This window comes from Haemorhous mexicanus, chromosome 7 (genome assembly GCF_027477595.1).
Source record: "Haemorhous mexicanus isolate bHaeMex1 chromosome 7, bHaeMex1.pri, whole genome shotgun sequence".
NCBI classification, from domain to species: domain Eukaryota; kingdom Metazoa; phylum Chordata; class Aves; order Passeriformes; family Fringillidae; genus Haemorhous; species Haemorhous mexicanus.
Window position 1 is genome coordinate 28,004,144 of NC_082347.1, and position 23,047 is coordinate 28,027,190.

At 36.6% G+C, this 23,047-nt stretch overlaps 1 protein-coding gene across 1 annotated transcript in view; it reads right to left on the minus strand.

The window, feature by feature from the left end:
* Positions 1-23,047, minus strand: part of LOC132329967 (adhesion G protein-coupled receptor A3-like) — a 255,248-nt gene that overhangs the window by 40,942 nt on the left and 191,259 nt on the right. The window contains exons 13-14 of the mRNA XM_059851706.1: positions 8,100-8,307; positions 6,965-7,173 (exon numbers count right to left, since the gene is read on the minus strand). Of these exons, the coding sequence (XP_059707689.1) occupies positions 6,965-7,173; positions 8,100-8,307 (417 nt within the window). The remainder of the gene's footprint in view (positions 1-6,964; positions 7,174-8,099; positions 8,308-23,047) is intronic.

Consider the following 23,047-nt stretch of genomic DNA (forward strand, 5'->3'; position numbering starts at 1 on the left):
CTAATACCTCTGTTTAATTGCATTTGCATGCAGAGAGCTGATTTCTAGCACCATTATTTAATGAATATGAATTTGTCCACGTACAAGCAGATAATGTTCGTGAGTATATGCAATTACTAAATGGTGAGAATTTAGTTTACCTTCTAAAATGATCCTCTCAAGTAACTGATGCTCTGGTAGTTATTATTTTCCTTCATTATTAGCTTTAAAGTTTCTAAGATTGATGTACCAGTTTCTCCAGATGCATATGAATGTCAGTTCTAAACAGAGCAGCTCACAACATATATAAAAAGGACCATCAAAATGAAAAAATAACATACTAACAAAATGCCAACTGTATCTTAGCACGTCCCATTTCTCTTCAGGTACTTCCTCAGCTTGCATGTTAAACCTCAGTTAAACCTGCTCTGTCACTCCTGTCCTTCACACAAGTTTTCTCTCTGCCCTGCCCAGTTCCCCCACACCCAGGGTGAGAGGTGGAGTCACTTCTCATGGAGGAACTCAACTTATGCTCTCTCATCTAGAGGGGTCAGTTCTTGCTACTCTTCCCTCAATCACAAATGGAAAAGAAGAGGAAAAGAACTCTGTCTTTTGATGTGCCAGTTTTCTAACATGACAGACCTAGGCTCTTAAGGCCTTCTCATTCTTGTTTTCTTCCAGTGTGCAGGAATAAGCACTCAGGATATCATGACTTTGTAACTTTCAAATAATTCCTTAAAAGTCTGTTGGTTCAGAACTGTCTTTGAATGTCCACTCAAACACCCTTTTTCACCCTGATCATCTTTTTCTCCCATGTTTTTATTTGCATCATCTCCCCATTAATTCTTTTATAGAGTAAGTCTCTCAAGGTAGATGAATGAGTATTTAACAGGAACATTCAATACAATTTTAGCTCATGCTAAGAGTAATAATGCAAACAACTGGACAATTTAAACAGAAATACTCTGCTGAAAGTGATAAAACATTTACTTCTAGCTCTTACTGATGTATATTTTCATATACTATAGTACAGTTTGCCATAAATTTAGGTACACAATTTCTCTGCATTCAGAAATGTGTTACTGTAACTACACAGTAGTAACAGCACAGTTATTTAAAGAAATAAGAAAGCTGGATATCACTGTGAAAAGCTAAAGTTGTGAAAAAGGAAGCACAGTGAAGTTACACATTTGAAATGTGTAGTTACACATTTAAAAAAAATGAAAGCAATTTTACTTGAGTACCATTACTGTGTACTAAAGAACTAGCTTTTAATAGTGTAAATGCAAGGTTCAACATCTCCCTGTGTTTGATCATCAGTATAAAGGCAAATGCCAAGTGTCCTACAGGAATACAATCATTTTGCCTGCAGAAGAATGAAGAACAATCAGCATCTTAAAGCTAATTCCATTTTTAAGTACGAGTTTTATCTCTTATCTAATTTTCTACAGTAAATAAATGGCTAAATTTTGAGTATGAAAATCATTAATGCCAAAGTAGAATACCCTTTTTAGAAGTTTGGTGTATTGAAAACTGATTTCATTATAGATATGTAACAGATGTATCTTGTCTGCTCTCTGATGATAATTAAACCTTATTGATCCACCAACTTCCCTTGAGTAATCTTCTGGGGAAGACAATATGCAGAGAAGAAGCATTTTTTAAAATGCTGTATGCAAAGCAGCAAAATTGTATGTTACATTTTAAAAAGTTAGGTGTGATTTTATTTCCTAGAGGGGATTAAAATCATTATGATATTGAAAAATCACAGTAATTATCCCAAGAAAATGAATACTTAAAACACTTTGACCATTACAAGCTGGTGTCTACAGCTACAAGGCCCATTAGTTGTTGTCTAATTAGACACTGTCATTCATTCACCCTTTTAAGGTGGTGTGAAACAAACCAAGACAGTGGTGAGCTCTTGGGGCACCTAAGGTGAATCCCATATTGGGCCATATTACCAAGATTGCACACAGCAGAGGGAAATTATTATTCCCTTCTATTCACCACTTGTAATAGTTGTGTCCTGTTTTGGGCACTTCAGTACAAGAATGACATTGCTGATTTGAAAGGAGCCCAGTAGAAGCCACCAAGACAATAAAATGTCCCAAGGCCTGGATTCCAGGCCTTTAATTTCCATCTATCTTCCAAGAGTTGGCATATTTTACTGAGTTTTACAATCTAAATCCATTTACCTGCTGGCTGAAGTTGCACCATGATGAATGCAAGATCCATTAAGCCAACAGAAAGGAAGAACAGAAAGAAAGAGCTTGAGCCAGAGATCTGATTTGTGATAAAATCACTGCCTTTTGGAGGAGACAAGCCTGGAATTTTGAGCCCAGTACCAAGCCAGTTTATGCTTGGTACACGGAAGGAAAAAGAAATTAAAAGCAGATCTTGCTCTTAAGAGTACTCTAATTCCAAGGCTTTGTGCAAAAGAATGTCAGTCAGGAATATTCTTTAAAAAGTAGCCTTTTCTGGGGGCTGGAGTCAATATTGTCCATATGGGCTCAGCATTCTCTGATGAGCATGAGCATTACATGAGAAGAGAGCACTGCATGCCAGCTGAGGACTGAAGTGAGGAGCATGTGCCTCCTTGCAGGCTCTTCACGCTGGGAAATATCTATACATGTACAGACTAATCTAATTCCAGGGAATTCTGCAGTTCCCACTACAACAAATGTTAATTTTACATATAGCAGTTAAACTTTCCGGATCACTTTCACCATCTTTGGTGCATAAACTCTGCTAAGGTTTATGCTATAGGTGTTTAACTTCGTGTTTGAACATTAAAAAAGACTTGAAATGTTCATTCTTAAGCCTCTTGTTTGATTTTTCAAAGTACAGAGCAATGTTTCCACAACCTGTTATGAGAAAACCCTGTGTTCTCTATGGGGAAAAGTCAAATACTGTAATTATGTCAACCTTCTAAATGACATCTCTGTAATACTTCCCCGACTCATGAATTAATTTCTCAAAAGGCTTAGACAGGCTGCTCAATTTGCAGAAGACCTGAAAGATGGAAGTTTAGAATTCTGTGTTCAGAGCTGAACAGGCTTAAGAAATTCTGCAGTTGTCTCCAGTACCAATGAAAATGTTGGAAAAGTAGCTTTTTCCATACCAGATTGGAAAGACTACAAAGACTGGGGGGATGCTTGCAAAACAAGAGAAAAATGCCCTAACTCTTACTGTGATCCATTCCTAGTATCCTGCCTCTTCTCAGTTTCTCATTCACACCATTTTCCAAGGTTTGCTTCCAGAGCAGTTTCAAATATGCTCTGGTTTTGTCAGCTCAGTCTCCCCAGCCCTAATTATCTCATACAAGCATCCACTGAATGTATGCTACTTCTACAAATAATTACTCCTTATGCACATAAAGCAAACCCAAAAACCCAACAAAACCCACACCTATGTTGGTTGGAATAACATGACAAAGTGTGACAAAACAGGAAAGGAGCTGCTTATGATTTTATGTTGATTTAACCTACTTTTAGGATTACAATTAGAAGTGCTAAGAATATTTATTAATCCATTTTATGTTAATTGGGAAGTATAATACTTAGATTTAATAATTTTATTTGTGTTTATTTGGCAGATTTGAGGAAATTACTATTGACAAAGCAGTCTAAGGGGGAAAGGAAATGCTGCATACAATTACAGTAATATCCATCACTATTGAATTTCTATTGTGTTCTAAGAAAAATTAAAGGAAGAACAGAGGACAATGTATGCCAAAAACATATTTAGCAAATTTTGAAATTCATTGTTGCTATTGGATATTTTTGTCATCTCCTGAAGAGTTATTACTCAGATATAGAGGTCTCTGGATTGGTCATAACATACACACACATTGTCCTGAAAAATTAAAATCCTTGTTCACACAACAGCATAAACATTCAGTATTTAAGAAGCAAATACTTATCATTAGCTATGACAAAGGTTCAAAGTATATAAATTCATGATTTTACTCTAAAATAGAAAATCATATTGCAGAGTTCAGGACCCTAGAGGCTTTGGATGCCTCCAAAAGAAACTGGAGCGTAATGAACTCTCTTCCTCTATAGATAACAGAAGAAAAGACAAAATAGAGGACTAGTCTGAGCACACAGTACATGAAGTAAAATACAAGAATATAGTGTGGGAGTGAGATCACCTTATTTTACTCTCACCTCTAGGACATACTATTCAAAACCTGATCAGAAAAAGATAAGGCTCTGTTATGTCTGACTATTATTTGCCAGCCCAACCCAGAGCAAAGTGAAAGTGTGAGGCCACGTGAGGAAGGAGCATGTACCTCCTTCCCAACCCAACCTCCAAACTAAACTTTCTCTCTCACTGACATCACTTGAACAACTGTCACAGAGAGAAATCAAAGGGCTCTACATGACTCCTCTCACTTGAAGTATGCTCATGCTTATTAATTATCAATCGTAGTTGATAAATCCTTGATTGCTGCCTTTCCAAAAAAAGGACTCTAGAAAACATTTATTTTAACCCTTTTATGTTACATAGGCATCAACAACTTCTATGAAAGCACCTTAGGAAACTTTGTCTTACTATTTAAAAAGATGCCAAACCAGAATATGTGCTGTGCTAACCATAAAATGGACAGCTGGATTGACTGAGGCTTCTGTTTCAGCAGGATGTACACAATTCTGATGGCAATGTAGAGCTTTAGTGCTGCTTTTTAGTTTACAGATACTACGTCAGTTTTCTGCAATGATCCCAAACCATAATAATCAATTATGAATTTTTGTTGTTTAACAGATTAGAGAATTACAGATTAATGGCATGTATCATGATATTGTAGCTGATTTCGTTAGCTATTTACCATATGCCAGGTATTGTGAATTTGCTGATGGTTTGTTAGTGTTTTAAAATACATTAGGCATATAGATATAAATTCTTAAGGTACACATAAGCAATTTATACTGTTTATTTTATAAATTAATAACAATGCAGAACAATGAAGTATTTTTCATTTCTGGTACGAGAACTGAACTGCCCAGAAAAGTATAGTTTCTATCAAATCAAATAATCCTTGACTTTATGCCATAAAACAGTGATTAAGAAATAATACTTGAATGAAAATGTTTGGGCATAATGAAGCTTTCTATTATCTGTTTAGAAAGACAATGACTGGAAAGTGGATTTGTGTGTGTGCATATTTATATATGTATATTTTAAAATCACTTGTCATCCTTTTCCTTAAAAGTTACTATGAAACTTGAGCTAAGAACCATATCCCATTGTTTAGTACCATAGAAATTGCAAAGCAAGGGTGATTCCAAGATTCTACTTTCTTGTCTTGCACAGATAAAATTGGAAGATGCACACATGCAATAAAGCACAGTCAAATGCTCATAACCAAACAAACACAAGGCCTAAAGCAGAATTACATACCAGATACAAAAGCTCCAGTCAAAAGTGCCTTTACAGTTGTAGAAAAACCCATCTCCTACATTTTATAAGAGATATGAGCTTTACAACCCAAAAATTGACTGCAGCTCTTGTATCAGTATTCAACTCTTCAAACAAAAGAAACTGTGGAATTGGTTGATTGCAAACTGTTAGTTAACATTTAGTAACTGCTCAAAGTTTAAGAGCAACATGCTGAACTCAAGCAATTGAAGAAGAAGGAAGCCATTTTGGGTGTGGCACCTGCAAAGTCAACAGGTGCTTTCTTTAATTTAGAAAAACACCCTCAAAGCAAAATTATGATTCACATTCTGGGAAACAAGAGACTGGGGGAAAAGGGAGCTCACAGGAGCTGTAGAAAACGAGGTTTATTTGATGTAATCAAATCTGAGGAACAGCTCTTAAATTCTGAACAATTCTATAGTGGGTAAAAAAAATCTTTAACTAAGTCTCAGAGAAACCAGTTCTTCCAAAGTGGACGATAATATCTGCATTTAACTCGTGGGCAGCAGAGCTTTGTGCTATGATTGGCTGCCATCTGGGCTCCATCTGACAGCAGCAGATTGGTATTCTCTGCACACGTCCTCGCAATTCCTGTCGCCTGTGTTTGCTGTCCCTTACACATACACACAATACACTATTTACTCAACTATAAACATTTCTGAAATGTACACAAGCAGCATCTACAGTGCAATCGTGCATCAGCATTCAAGAGCAATCTAGTATTAATAGTACACACAACTACTCTTTTTACATCTGGTTTATAATAAATATTTTTAAGGGTGCAAAGATCTTCTAAAGCTTAGAAACCTTTCAATTTCTTGTTCCCTTTCCTCTAGTCCCTGAATAATAACAGTGCATAATTTTTTTGCTTTCACTAAGGTAACTTTCTGTTAAGCAGGTTAGTTAAATAACTGCAATGGGAACTGTAAGTGTGACTGAGAGCAGAGCAAAGCAGCTGATGTGCTAGCACTGCACAGGAATATTTTCCTTCACAAACAGCAATTTCGTAAGTAGGCTATCAGCATTGGTGCACGAACCAAAACTCCCACAGAATCAACAAGGACAGCTCTGTCCATACTTAAAAGAGCAGAAGATGTTATTCCTCTCCATTTATTAAATGATTCAACATTGCGGTATGCCTGCAACTAATTAGTATGATCAACACAGTGCAGGGCAGGAACAAAAGCAGACCAGCCTCTGAGATGTGCTGATGTAAAAGCACACAGGAGTATACATTTTTAAACCCTGACATATAATTCATAACCATTATGTACTAATCATTCCTTGATGGAACTTTCATTTATAGGACTGAAGTTAATGTCATTACTGATTAGGCCTGTCTCAGGATATTAAAACTGACCACCAGGTTTATTCACTTGCTAGCAGTTTAGTAACTTACTTTCTTTTAGACTGTTTTATACTAAACATTATAAAACCACAGAATGACAGCTACTGACAAATCAGAATGAAACGGATGCATGTAAATAAAACATAAATGCATGGCAAAAGAGAGAGAGAGAGAGAGAGAAATATAGGTATATTTGCTAAGTCATATACTTACCATTAGCACTGCAAAGTTACTGAAGTGTGTACTCTGAATGGTGGTAATATTGCCTGCAGAACTAATTATGTGGCACCCTTCTCCCCACCAGCCTCCATGTCCATCTAGAAGGTCAAAATCCCAGAAGGCTGCAATGGGGTCTGTACCCCGTGCAAAGTGCCTCAATCCTATAGTAAGAGGGCTGGTGAGGTTTCCAAAACTGCACCCATCTGCAAAAGGAAAAAACTGAATCAGAGAGACGGAGTGGAAAACCCTTTAGTGATGAATGCTCTGCAAAGAGTCCAGATACACTAAACTAGGGGGAAAAAAAGCCACTGGACATAAAATCTTAATGGTCAAAATCAAAGGTAGTGCTCACATCGGAGAAGTTTGCAATGTTATAAATAAATCTGAGCATTTCAAAAATGTATTGTGTCAAAATGATCTAATCATTCCTCACAAAAGAGACCTTTTTTATTGTTTCAGATCCTTCATTTATGACCACTATTACACTATTGCCCATGTAACTGCAGAAACGGCTCAGTTTCATGGCACGATTATTAGCTGAGACAATTCTGCACTTTGAAAGTAAGATTCAAAGATTTCAAAATGTTAATAGAAATAAGAGCACTATCCAGGGTCGGACAAAATTAGTAAAATTGCACAGGAGAGTAATTAATCAAAACACTGATTCACTAGCACATACAATGTATGTCATTTAGATAAAAGTCTTTAACAACACCTGTTTTACATCCATCGCATCAGAAACTATACTGCTGAGTATCGATACATGCAACAGGGCACTACTCCCACTCCAAAAGCCTTATTTTTACCAGTGCCTAGGACATTAACATTGCAACTGTAAAGAGTAAAACAAGGATCCTTCCGATAGCTTTAGGAAGCGAGCATCTGTAACAACACAGCCAACAAACAGTAGCCCAGGATTTGCATTCTAGTTGTAGCACAAGGGCATTTCTTTATTTGCAGGACAATCTGAATAAAATCGTGCAGACAGGAACAATTGCAAACATTGTACTAAAGGCAGAGACTGTTTGCAGCCCCCCAGCACACTGCACACTCAACCCCTCTAGTCTCTGCACAATCAAGTATACCGTAGCTTTTAGATGAAAGAAAACAATGCAGAACAGCTTCTCACCTATTTTAGCAAAAACAGCTGGTGTGGCAACCGTCCTACGTTTCCCATCATCGGCGAGGTTTGATGAGTTTCCTGTGCTAGGAAAGAGTTTTCCATTCCGAAAGACAATAAACTGTAGCTTGCAAGTGGAGTTATCAACAGATTGCCAGGCTGAAGACTGAGAGAAGACAGACTGTGGCAAATGAACTGAAGCTACTGCTACAGCATTCTGTACAATGAGAAAAAAAAAGAAACATTTAAAATGCAAATCACAACAGGGTTGCTTTCATGATGTTTTAAACTCCTGTACAAGAAATGTATGCTGCCTTCCTTTTCCAACAGTCTGGAAGCAACCAAAGAAGCACGGGCTGTAACCATGGGAATAGGATTGGTACAGTGCATATTAAACGGGAAAACGTTTTGATTGAATGTGAGAGTCTATATGGTCAAGCTCCCTGCTGCAGAGGTGAGAATGGTTCTTACCGTGCCTGCTAGAGGGTCCATCAACACTGCAGATCTGATTTAAAGAGACAACCTCTACCAGGTTTTCTCCTTCACTTAAAATAGAATCAGACAACTTACATTAAAACATTTCTCCGAAAGGGTACTTAAAGGGTATAAAAATAATTTTATTATTAAAACAAATTACATCTGCAGAGAACTGCAAGTGCAGTAAACAACACAGTTTAGGAATATGTTTTTCTTGCTTCATATAAGGAAAATCAGTTAACTATGTTCTAGTCATTCAGGATTAAAAAATATTACAAACACTAATGTAAAAGAAGCAAACAAGACAACACTGGGAGAAAAGGAATAAAGACTGTCAGATCACTATAATGTCTTTGAGTCTGTGTTACATATCCTTTTACAAGCAGATAAATCCCTTACAGCAGAGATATAAAATACACCAAACATTCTATTTTGACGACTTCACTCATCAATAATTTTTTTCCTACCAAAGTAGCAAACTAATCATTAAAGACAGAGATATTTACAAGGAATAACAAATGATGAGCAATGGAAAAATAAACAGGGAGTCTGTCCTGAGCCTTGATGTGAAAAGTGTATGTATTTAAAAACAAACAAACTACAAAATGTTCTAATTTGCATTTCCCCCAAGGGCAGAGTATGGCTCTGTGCACATAATTTACATAGATTATCACAGTTTGCTCATAGCACATGTGCACTACCTATTTCAGAAGTAAAACCATGATCTTCACAACAATAGAAAGAAACATGACATTTAAAATACATCCATGTGCTGCGAAAAATGCACGTGAAAGATAAAAGGTGTAACAGAGATCAGCAAACTAAAATGAGTATGAGAAGCATCTAGTGACCACATTATAAATATGGAAGGAAGGCATGAGTAGTCTGTGATGTCATTTGAATGCTTAAATAAAGAGATGAAGACTTCTGTACACCATTTTCCTTTTGCTATGTATATTTTAGGAAGGTTTTCAGATTTTAACAGTAAAACTGCAAAAACGTCCTTTTAAAAATAATAAAAATAAATATTCAATCTAGGCAATGCTGCTCATTAAAAGTACTGAGAAAAAAAGAGCAAATAGCAACAGAACATTTCTACATTAGAATTTTAAATTATTATGAAGGCTTTAATTGGTATTAACTGAGCTAAACATCAAGCACTCATCCTGAGATTGTTTCTACTGTCTAATTCACTAAAGCTGTTATAATTGGCTTTATTTCATGCTTCTGAAAAAGACATGTTTTACACTATGATATCCCAAGTATCTGCATATGCTGAACCTCTGATGATACCATTTTGGCCTTAAATTGCTGTCAAAAAGTATGCACAGAGTTTTTTAAAAGTGTCATTTACCAAACCCCAGATCACTGTTGAGGACTTATGTGGAGACGTACAGATGTGTAAGAGAGGTTACAGTGCAATTAACTTTATATTTTTGCTGGATTTTTATTATTATCCTGTGCTGGAAAAAGCAACAATGATGACATATTAAATTACACTAATTACTCATTATACACAAAAAGAGAAATAGAGAAGCATATGAATAAGCTTATGATAATGAAACTGACAGCTTAAGGCACTGGGTTAAGCAACAGTGTGCTATGACTTGACAAAAGCAGCCCTACACAAACCAGAGAAAACAGCAGGTTTACAGCACTTTTGCTAAGAGGGCAAATCATCTAATTTATTGTGGTTCTCTAATTGCTTCTGCATTGGGATTACTGATACCAATAGGAAAAAGAAATGGTGCAGACAGAGCTTGCCTGTAGGACTGGGGAGGTGCGGAGTGGAAGCTGCTCCCACCTGAAGCACAGGGAGCTGGAGCTGGTGGCAGTGACTGAGCAGGACCAGCTGCCCCCAGCCCTTCCCTTCCCTCCCCACCAGTGCCCAAGCAGGGCTGGGCAGGACCAGCTGCCCCCAGCTCTTCCCTGCCCACAGAGACCCTTCAGCACCCAGCAGGGAGGGAGGAACGTGCCCACGGTGCCCCAGCCTTACCCACAGCCTGCAGCTTCACATCACAGGGCCAAGGTCGAAGGCAGGGAAGAAAAGCTGCACACAGCCCACTGTGGAATTAGTGTGGACTGGTTGCACTGCTTGGGCTGACTGAGCAAATCTCAAACATGCAGCAACATCAAATGACACATTTACAGAAAACGTTTTCCTGATCAGACTTCAGGAGAGCGTTTTTCCCTTGTTGTCTGCTCAAAATGAATATGAATACCCATAACACAAACTACTTAATAAACTTCACTGAATTGCCTTCAGCCACTTCCTGGAGTACAGTTTTATTGTGAATTCTGCCCACTTATACTACTTGTTACTTCAATTATTTTTGCGTACAGACAGTCTGGTGGAGTGAAGGAAAAAGGGACAGGGTATTCCTTAACTGGACAAATGTACACATAAAGTCAAACTACTTGCTGCACATCAAATATTTGCTTAGCAATTCCTCAAAATTAAACACCCAACTGTCTGCTACAGTGACGTGCCTGCCAACAAGATCCTGTAGTAGGATATTAATGAAAAATGCACATAGTGAGAAGGCCCACACATTCACGGTGCTGTTTAAAAATATGAATAAATACATTCTTTTCATCTGAGACGTGAGAGAATTTCCAATAGTACTACTTATTATTCACATGGGAGGGAGAATCTGAGCACTGAGGTGGTTCCTATTATTGTGGTAGAGGATGGAGGGAACCCAGCTTAAGGTTCAGTCTTATATTCTGCTAATCTGGTGTGAAGTGAAGCATAAGTCAGTTCCCCACTCTTGCCTCAGTTTCCCTCTCACTTAAGTTATTTGCAAAATTATGGCATTTATTTTGCCCTGTAAAATGCTCCAGAGTTCAGAGACTAAATATAATTTAGGAACACATATTACTAAAACCAATGACAACAACATCAAGCTTTGAGGGAATTATTGTACTTCAGATGCTTCAAAATTCACATAAATCATCTCATTAAATTTTTTTTATTTGGTCACCATATCATCACACCACATGGAAACTAAAGTATCTGAGCATGCTAGTGGCAAGAAGCTGCCTGCACCTCTGAGAAGAGAGAAAGAGCAATGCAGACCCACCACAGGAGCAGCAGCCTGACAGTGACAGCATTAGCACCTCATATTTTCCTGGAAAAGCTTACAGTTTGTGTCAGCATTTCACCAGTCAGGATTTAGACATTCTGTGAGTGTTTTCAAAACAGAATGTCAATAATCCCATCACGACTCCATTTCAGTTTCAGTCCTATTAACTGGATTGTACTGGCATTGATTAGGAAAAGGGAATCCTGAACACAGTGTAGATTCTTCTAAGGAGCATCTTTCTTCTGGAAAATGCTTGTCTTTAAAATGAAAACTATTCATGGACATCCACCCATTTGCACACAAATATGATAGAAATTCTGCAATTTTCAAACCCTGTGAAGTGTCTTCCATGCCATCTGCCCAGATATCTGAAAATCTGCTGTGTGACCTGCAGTCAGGGAAAGAGGATTTATCAGCTCTAAACCAGCTCTTAGGATTTTCTGGGAGGCCTCCTAGTCCTCCTGGCTCCTAGGACTCCTTGGAATCTGGTCAACTTTCCAAAAAGCAGAATGAAAGTTTGTTTTAAACACTCTGAAGCATAATTTGGACAGTATGGTGTTATAAGTACTTTTGAAGTTTTGAGCTTTGTTTCCATTTTAGACCTATTTTTGTGTGCAATTTTTCAAAATATCTGAGGCACCAAAACAGAACCAATAAATCTGACTGTATTCTAAAAATTTTAAATTTGAATTTAAAAGTCTCATTCTAAAGGAGAAATGGTCCTCAGGATATTGGGAGCTACAGACTCTTGCAACTCATGCATGTGTGGGCCTTATTAAAAATGTTTTAAGGGAAAAATGAGAGATTTAAAGTGAAGTTTTTCCCTAGGCAGTTTTATTCTGGTAGCAGTCCACTTCTTATAACGAATGTTAGCATTTACAAGCAGTTTTTAAGTGTTTAGGAAAGACAGCCTCTTGCCTTAGGTGACTTTGTGATATGTTGGCCCTTCTATTTTCATAATTCCTTCAAGAGACCCATTTACTCTTGAAACTTTGCTTTCCCATTACAGTGTTCAACTTGTCTAAAATTTAGCATAATACTGAGAGACCATACTCATTATCAAGAAACCTACTTGGTAACCACTGTGGAAGGACAAAAATCAAACAATTTTCGGTAACTCTTCCTTGAGCATGCCTTGGTTCTAGATTGACTTTTGAGCTCAGGCACAGTATTTCTGTTTAAAATAAAATATATTTCACAGGAAACCATCCAATTCTTAGTCCTCAGAACAGTCTTAAGGCATATTTTTTCCAGTCAGCAATTTCCTTAACTCAAAACCCAGCACCTTAACAACAGGCCAGAGGAAGTCTGGAGGGGGAAAAAAAAGAGTAAATGAAGTCACCTAAACCTGGAGAGAACTGGAAAAGCAGCTTCACTGTTCCCAGATTTCCAAGAATCTGATAAAGTGGTGTAGAGATTCAGAAGCAAGACACCATATATTAAATTATTAAAGCTATACGGGCGCTGCCACAATAGCCACAAGCTAAATAAAGTCACAGTTAAAAAAGCAGAAATGAAGCTCTGTAGGTAATAGCTGTATTATTAAATACGTACTCAGTTAACACTGTGGTCATCATAATAAAATCAAGCTAATAAATTATTTATACATATATAATAGATTGTATTTAGTTCCTCAAATAAGACAGCAGATCCTTAGAAGCAATGGAAGATTTCAGCTTGTGGTTTATGTTAAAGATTTAGTTGTTAACAAATAGAAAGAGGCACAATTGTGTTTTCCAACTGCCTCTCCTGGTAGGTATTTAACCAACACTCCTTTGGAATTATCTCAGCACAAAATATATGAGATAAGGATAGGCATTTGGCCCAGTTCTGTGAGGCTTTAGGTAGTCTGTGCATGAGTTCTGATCTCTTTTTCTGGCATGAAAAGTATCAACAAAAAGGCCCCAAAATTCAGACCAGGTGGGAATATACCAAATAAAGGGTTTGTAAAAGTAATGAAAACAATGCCAGTTTGAAAATGCTTATACAAGAAAATCAACTTGCCAGGTGCTAAAAGAAACAGGATTTTGTTTTTTATTTTTTAATGGGATGATACCAAACAAGGAAAGTGGGAGTTCCCCCACCATGCTAACTTACCTACATAACCTTGCTCCTAATTTTTCATAGTTTAACTGTGCTTTCTGGAGTGCTGTTTAAACACAAGTCTGGAAAGGCTCAGGCATGACTAGCAGGTGAAAAGCAAAGTTTCTATAGATTCCCAGGATGAAACGAAGCAATACTTCCAAAAATGCAACATGAAATCACTTGGCTGCTGAGACAAAATTGCTAAGCATGTTGGGATTATTATGTGATACAGCCATTATGTAGTAATTCTGCAGTGTGCATCCATCTCAATTTTTGGAAAACTAAGTACAGAGTCCAAGATATCTTTGTTCCAGACAGGCATAAAAGGTGGTTTGACGCACAGTGAAAATGTGGCATAAATTGTAAATACATGCAAATTGCATCAAAAGATACAAAAAAAAAAAAAAATCTTAAAGTTCTTCCTAATTAATAATAAAAGGTTTTCTGGAAAATCTGTTTCTATAAAAACAGATACAGCAAACAATACTGAAATTTTAGAAAAGCTGATAATGTAAAATAATCTGAAAATCTGATTGTCAGTAGCCCTTTTTCAACAAAAGTAAAACCCAAAAGTCTCCAATTTATGATTTTATATTACATATTTGAACATCTTGCAGACTTTTTAAGAGAAGGAAAATATGTGCAAATCTACAAGCAACAGCTGACCTGTTAATGAGCTATTGTGAAGGAAAAAGTGACCAAAAAAAAAAAAAAAAGAAATTAAAGTAAAAGACCATGAAGGGAGACAGAGTAGGTTTACCAAAGGTGAATAATGCCAGACCCAAATGATTATTCTCCTCACTAAGTTTTTTTCCAGATAGAGCAATACAATTCACCTGATTTCTTTTGAGACATTAAGAACTAGCAGCAATTAGTTTCAGGTGAATAAGGAACAAGCTACAATTTCTAATACAATGATTTACTTTGAGAGGAGAAGACAGGCTGGAGTGAATATATCCAAAGTTTGTATCAAAATCAGCTTAAAGACTTCCAATTTTTGTTTGATGACCTTGAAACAAAGAGTAATGTCATCTAAGACAATGTTCTAAATCATGTTTTACATAATTATAATGAGATTGTCTATTATGAGCTGGTGAAACAAGCCACTTTGGAAAGCAGAAGAGAAGGACAAGGATGTGAAAGCCCTGGTTGATCACAGAATGACTCAGAGCTTCTATGATTTAACAATTAAAAAAAAGGACTACAAATACAATCCAGAACACACAAGATGACTCATTTCCATGTAAATATTCCAATTTTAAAGGCCTAATCAGAAATATAATAAACAATTTTGATCTTCTAGGCTGAGGAAAAGTCAGCCTAGTCCAGAATAGAATGGATGTAGAGGATGGTTATTAGGGTCACCCTTAGAATGAATAATTTCTTTCACAAGTGGAAAATAAAGGAGCTCAGCTTTGCTAGCCTGGCAAAATGAAAGCCATGTAAGCAAATGGCCAGCATGAGCACAAGGACAAATAGGACATTAGCCAAGAGCAAAAATGCAGACTTAAAATATGCAAATATTTCCTAGCCTTTATAACAGAGAGGGTGGGATAATTTTTTTGTGTCCATAATGCCTATACTCGAGGGAGTATTTGAAAGCTCTATGACAGAATTACAAAATGAAGTTAGAAAGGTTTGATTTATTGCTCTGTTTTACAAGAAGTGTTTAAAATTCCTTCTAAGAACTCATGAATTTCCTGAATAAAGGAATTTTTGAACATTCTACTTACATCCACAATATACAACTAACAGAGCTCATAAAAATCTCACTAAGAAGAAAAGAAGACTATACAGACATGGTAGGAAAAAAGTATGTTAAAAAAAGTGTGAAAATTTTTTTTTTTTTTTTTTTTGAGAAACAAGGTTTTTTGAAAACACGCTGGACACATGTAAGAGCTGCAGGCAACAAACTTTTTCAGGCAGCAATAAATTACTGCTTCAATTTAGGGTCCACAACTGACTTGCCATATTGCAAAAAGGTATGCCACAGAATGCATCAAATTCACCTTCCTGGGAATGCAAGAGTTCTTAAGGGTGGCCTCTGTGTTTTCAACTAGAATTTATTGGGGTTTTGGGGAAGATCACTGAAGTCTTCAAGGATTTTAGACTCACTCCAACATTCACACTATGAGCTGTGGACCTACAGAGACTCACTGCAGCTTCATTTTTGAAAAGGATGGCTTCTGGCAATGCACTTTACAGGAAAACTCATCCTCTCAGGAGTCTGGTTCACTGGGCCTTTCAGGGGTGAATTAGCTCCTAGAATTGCTGCACTTTCCTCTAGACAGCCTGTGATGGAGGAGTATTTTTCCTTTTTATTTGGAAGCTGAATTAATCTTCAGGCTTTAAACGTACGAATTTTTTCTGGAAAGATCATAAGAATATTCAAGTTTATTACATTGATACTGTTGCAGATGCATTCAGAGGATGGGATGGACTTCTGCTAGAGTTTTAAAATATAAAGGCAATGAAAAAATTTCATGAGCTCTCCATGTGGAACTTTCAGCTACACAATTGCAAAGCCATCTCCATGGATCTTAGGTGGGACATCATAATTATACAGAATACCTAACTAACCAAAATATCTTCTACAGCTCATTGACAACCAAATTCAATTACACATAAATATCACCACTTTAGAAAAAGGAATCATGTGAATTCTGACTTAACTGGCATACATAAGTTTTTTTGCCGTGGTAACTTTTAATTTATTTTTACCTAGGTGAATTGTGTTAATGTAGGCCTCACAATGGTATTTCTGCATAGCTTTGTAATTATCATTTATAACAAAATATTATGAATGAGAACAAAGAGAATGTTTCCCAACAGTCAGACAAAAAGTGTTACCAAACTTATTTTTCAAGTTGGAGAAGGACAATTTAATTAAAAAAGAAGATGGGCTACTCAGTAGCTTCTGTGCATGACAAAATTGATTTAGTACTAAACAAAATTCATATGCATTTTAGTGGAGTGTAAGACATACCATTACAGATATGACTTTTCTAAAGACTTAGGTAATTTGTATAGACACATTTATGAGTAGAGAGTGATGCAACCATTAGGTAATAAAGTAATCCAAAACTGAATTCAATGACGGAATATTGCAATGATTTAATCATACTATAGGACATGATGATAGGACTTTTGATTTCACTGATGTGATATTCACAGCTAGATAAATAGTAGTTCATCTAGTAATAAAAGTGGGAATATTGTGAAAAAGCTTAGTTCCTAAATTTTTAATAAAGTATTTTAATATCATTTTCCTGAGGCAAAGTGAGCTTCTACATTGCCTATGATGTACAGAAGTCCAAGTGTTTTTCTGATGCTGCCTTTTCATAAAGATGACTGCAATGAAATGCTGACATTGCTGCTTGATGACTACTGAAACATTGTCCCTCTCTGACACTGGAGGAAAGCTGAAACTGCTGAAAATAATTTTAGCATTTTGGATCTTTTAGAAAGCGAATTTAAAATTTCCACACCATGAAATGCTTCAATATTCTGATTTTGAAACATTTGGATATTATCATCAAGAATGACCTCTGTTGCCTATAATCATTAAACAATTCAGACCCAACATTCCTCTTGCACACATTTCTAGTGGCAGATGCAAAATCACTACACTCCTTTGCTTTCTTATATAGAGACAGTTAAGGATGAGAAAAAGAAAAGCAGAAGATGCCTTTTCCTTTAGTTCCTCTTTATGCACAGTCACACCTCCCTTCCCTCAGTTACAGGATACAAGTTCACTATCCTCACAATAATCAAGAAATTGTGCCTCCTCAAGAGGAGCAAATATGATTTCCTCCCTCCTGTTCCAAAACTAATTTTTCAATTTTGAAAAACTGATATATATTTTATTTCCAATTTGCCAAAACAATAATTTGCTCTCTGAGTTTCAGCCATGTAGCCAATTTACCAGTACAGTCATAAAGCACAAGTCATAAAAAGGAATGCAAAAAAAAGGAAGTGAAGTGAGTACAGTCACATCAGCAAGAGAGAGGCTCTGTGTCACTGAGGAATTTGCATTTGGATGAAAGTACTCAAGGGCCTTGAGCTGCATGGAGCTAAAGCACATTTGTATCAGTGATGGCAAGTGACATTTTCAGAGAATTCTGGTAACTGAGATGTTGAGTGTGAAGGAGAAGGACACACTCCACTGCTGCCAGTGCCCGAAGCCATCAGTACTGCTACTCCCCAAAGCTCCCATGTAGAATCCCATACTCTGCTCTGGAAGTCTCATACACATTTTCAGGATTCTGATGCACCCAGTGTGGACACAAAATACAAGATACTGAGCTCAGTATGACAGTGAAATGTTAGACAAAATTTCACCTCTGAAATTCAGTTCTGGCCAAATACCATGCATGCTGATACATCCACAGGCACATTGTGTCTGTAGCTCCTGTGAAAATCTGTTGTGTTGGTCCTTTAGCTCAGCCAGAAAACATTCAGAGCCAAAGAGAATTTGGCCAGAAAAGATTCAGAGCCAAAGAGAACACTTTTACCTCCAGCTGAATCACTCTCACTGTACTCATCACAGACCACTAGTTTATGTGGGCACACTTCTGTTCTAATAAGAGCTTAGGGACCACCTATCTTGACTGGTTCTGCTATGTTTTTCTAAGAGTTTTGTCACAAAATTATGGGAAAATCAAAAATATTTGCTAGCCTTATTCACAGTAACATCCAAATCCAACCACAATGGAAGTGAAGTCTGAGAAACCTTCCATAGGACCAGATCTCCAGCAACCTACAGATCACTGTATACAGTCCTGTTAGTTTAAGAATGTTGGAAGAAACTCACCTCTTATTTATTAATCTTTTGCAGATGCTAAGAAAACACCTAGGCATCTGTGAAATTTTTGTTTGTTACCACATAAATAATCACTTGACATAGTCTGTCATTTAAGTTCTAAAAGCTGACTGAATTAAAATCTTAATCCTTTAGTCAAATCAGGTTTTGTAGCTCAGCTGCTTGTGAAATAGTGATAATGTTCCCTTGATTAAGACTAAAATATTGCACACATTATCAGTACTTGTCACCTCTCATCACTTGAAAACTCCTAGTTTAAACTGGGTGAGAATGGTGTAATATTTCTGGGGCAGTGTGTACTCCATCACTCTCAGTCAAGTGAGTCCCTTGGATTTCAGACACCAAAAGTCACTTGATAATTCTTAAACAGTGACTGAATCCAGGTGAGGTCTGAACTAAGCCCAGGAGGAGAATCTCCTCATTCCCATTCAATGACTGTTGAGAATGAGGATTCCAATATAATACAAGAGATTTGTGATATAAGAGATGCCCTTAAATACTCAGACAGGTGCTAACCCAGCTAAAGTTACATGGGATGAGACCTACACAGTAATAACTAAGAACTCAGCTCAGTCTTCTTTCCCCATTTCTTAGATCAAAAAGAGGGAAAAGTAATGATCTTAATTCTTCCAAATATATAGCTGCTTCCAGTTTTTAGTGTACTACAGGACTGAACAGGAAAACATAGCCTTTTTGTCTTGCTCATGGCTTTTGAATTAATAGTTTCAAGTATTAGTGCTGCAGGGCTTGCATACTGAAAAAGCAACAGCAACATGTTCATTAAAATAGTGGTGCATATTCCATGAAGTGTTCACTTTTAAAGTCTTGTAAATTAATTATATAGGCACCAAGTTTTCAATTTAATCAGTAGAAAAATTAATTGGTTTACATTGTTATATTGTAAGTATTCACAATGGTTTGAATATTCTTGGTCTTTCCCTCTTGCTCTACTGATTTTCTAATCTTTTTCCATAAAGGTCAATTCTTCTGGCATCAGTATATTTAATGTGTTCAAACATTTTTACCAGAGGCCTTTATTTTAAAGGACTTTATTTTACCAGTCAGGCACATCAACAGTGTGTATAGCTCAGAGATTCTCAAGGCCTTCCCCTGCCACATTTGATGGATTTTTTTTTAATGTGTTATCACTCTTGCTGAATCACTTCCAGTCTCCTATTAAACTGATATGCCTTTATTTTGGACAGTAGCAATGTTCATTTTATAACATAAAAACTTAATATGTTCACCATTTCACAGCCTTTTCCTTCTGGACTTCCCAGCTTTACTTTGTGCATTAAATCAGATGGGAGTACTTTGGTGAATCCTACACATGCACTTCTGGACTTTTACTACTGCTATACCAGATGCTGACAGGAGTACCTGAGAGTATGAATTAATTATTTAAAGCAAGGATCTGAAAGAAATGTGCTCAAGTAGGAAAAGGGGGATTAAAAAAAATGGTTACAGAAAAAAGCTGAGTCTCTCATGCCAAGTGAAGGACTAACATCATGTACAAAATTAATAACTAACATTATTAGCTGAAAGACATTTTTAAAAGCTGGCAGAGTCCCAGGCTGTCTATCTCAGCAATGAGAAAGACAATTATCATCAGGAGTTCTGAGTCCTGGAAGCTCTATAGATCCACAATGAAATGGAAACACTGATGCCAAGGGCACAGACTCTACTTAAATTTGTATTCTCATTCTTCTCTATTATGTAACATAAAGAAAAAGTGTTTATCTAGTAATTAGGAGAGTCTACAAAAGAGTAATTCACAAACTAACAAGTGGATTTCGATCCTCTTTTCCCAACTACAACTAGAGTTATTGTCTTTTGTTTCTTTCACATAGGACACATTACCTGAAAAGCAAAGGTCTTCTCTTAAGCACAGCACTAAGTGAATATCTCAGCTTTAACACAATGAAATAACTACAGTTAAGGTCCTATTTTCTTCCACAAATAAATACGAAAATAAAAACTGATTGGCTATTTTGTGCTCTTCTGCCACCCTAAATTCTTATAATCCAGCATTTCTTCAATTGATGCACATAAAAAATGCAGTGACAGTCATAAGTAACAAAACCATATTCACTGGTTATAGATATCTTACTGTCTGTCTTTTAATTTTATCACCTTGTTGGGGCTCTTTGAGGGCCCCACCAAAAGTATATTCTCCATACAGTTTTGATATCTAGCTTTTTAGATACACTTTTAAAATGTCCTTGTTGAAAAGCAATAAGCCAGAAATGATGCAGTATACATATATCTGAACAAAGCATTTTCTTAGTCTGTAACACCAACGTGGAGAATTCGAGATACTTGTACTTGCTAAGCCATGGTCTATTCAGCAACATTGTGTTAGCATTACTCACCAAGTGGAATTAAAAACTGCACTACAGTTACCATGACAACCAGCTGTCTCCCACATACAGCATCAGTTTGAATTTGTGCAGGCCATTTCTAACAATGATTTAAGTCAACAAATTCGGCATTACCCTAAGGTAAAAATCTGGTTTAAGAACAAATAAATATTTTTGGTTTCATAATATTACTTATCTCACTACATTAATTCCAAGTAGGACTTGGGAGATTTTCAGAGAGCTGCAGTGACTTTTCTTCAAAATTAAAGGTGAATAGTAATCTTCTGCTCAATACAAAGTTGAGGACCATTAAAATCCCCTGAACATGCAGGAAGCGTATGGAGAAGAGACACTGCAACATTCATAGAAGAGCTTGTGAAGAAAATGCATTTGAATATTTATTTAATCATTTTCTAAAATTTACATTTGAATGATGCTGTTGATTACCTTGGGTAATATCACTAACATCATCAGTGTACACTCGCTGTACAGATTCTTACTAGAAAAGAAAGCTTAACGCATGTTCATCAAAAGTATCAACCAGCAATTCTCCACTGGGAAAATAACCTGAAACTTGGAATATCATTTCTGGGCAATTCTAAAATAAATACCTTTTCTAGTAAACTACTGGATTTGCTGGGTTTAGTTGGTTATTAGATTGGTTTTGCTTTTATTTTCAATAATCAATTTACATGGAAAGAGAAGCCTCAGTTGCTTTTGAAATAGCCAAGCAACATGAAGTAACAGGAATGCATCATATTTACAATGTCTGGTACAACTTCACACAGTTGCATGTCTGGTCATCAGCGTGAAGGAGCCACCTGGCTACTTCAGATCCTTTTGATTGCCAGGTATTCTTGCAGTAAATGGTCAGATTTGACTGTGGTTTTTCAGCTTGGTGAAAAGGAGGGTCTGGGGAGACCCTATGCTTTCTATAGGCACCTGAAAGGTGCTTGGATGAAGAAGGCTGGTCTCTTCTGCCAAGCAATAAGTTAAAAGATAAGGCAAAATGGCATCAGCCAGGGGAGGTTTAAATTGGATATCAGAAAAAATGCCTTCACAGAAAGGTTGTCAAGCACTGGAACAGGCTGCCCAGGGAAGTGGTTGTGTCACCATCCCTGGAGGTATTTAAGAGACATGTTAGGTGTGGCTGTTAAAGATATGGTTCAGTAATGGAATTGACAGTGCTTGCTTAATGGCTCAACTCAATGATTTTTGAGCCCTTATCCAACCAAAATTATTCTTTATTTCCATGATTGTCATTGGATAAACACATAATGGCAATGATGAACGGATCTGCTTTGGAACAGGAGAGTTCTGAGGGAAAACAGGAACCTCCACAACAACATAAAACACATTTCACAATTGTGCATTTGTACACTGACAGTGGGGACACAGAGAGCAACCTAAATGCTTAAAAATAGGTGGCTAAGCTGTTAAAAATGTAATATATAGTCAAACTAAAGGTAACAAATGAATAACACTACTTTTTATTCAAGCAACGAAAAAAAATCAAAGACAGAAAAAATAGAGTCTGTATTTACTAAAGATACTGTAAATATTGCATACTGAACTACACACATATTAATGATACATTATACACTCATTTTTGTGGGAGGAAGTGCCACAAGAAAACATTACTGCAGATTTCCCATTTGGTATATGGTATAGCACTTGTTGCATTACAGACCTTAAAAACACTTCAGGAAAGAAAAATGATCAAATAAGTTGAAAAATCAAAACATTCAGAGGCTGTAAGGAATCTAATGATATGAAAAACATTCTTAATCTGCAATTGAGGATTTTTGAACCCTAAACCTCAGGAAAATACATGCAATAAAAAGTTTTAGTTTTAATATAATGCTTTTAGTTTTAAATTTCATTTATGGGAGAATGCTGGTCAGAGGACAAAGTCAGAAAAATAACTATAATCATAATATAATATCTAAGAGATTGAGGAAGGAAATAGCACAGACATTCATTCAGCCCTGGATCACTGTGGACACATTTGTTATCAGTGACAGGCAATGTGAAATCAAGCACAGACTGAAATCAAACCCTTCTTTAAGGTTACACTAAACTGAACTGACAGGAACACTACATGCAAGAAAGAAAAAGAAATGGATT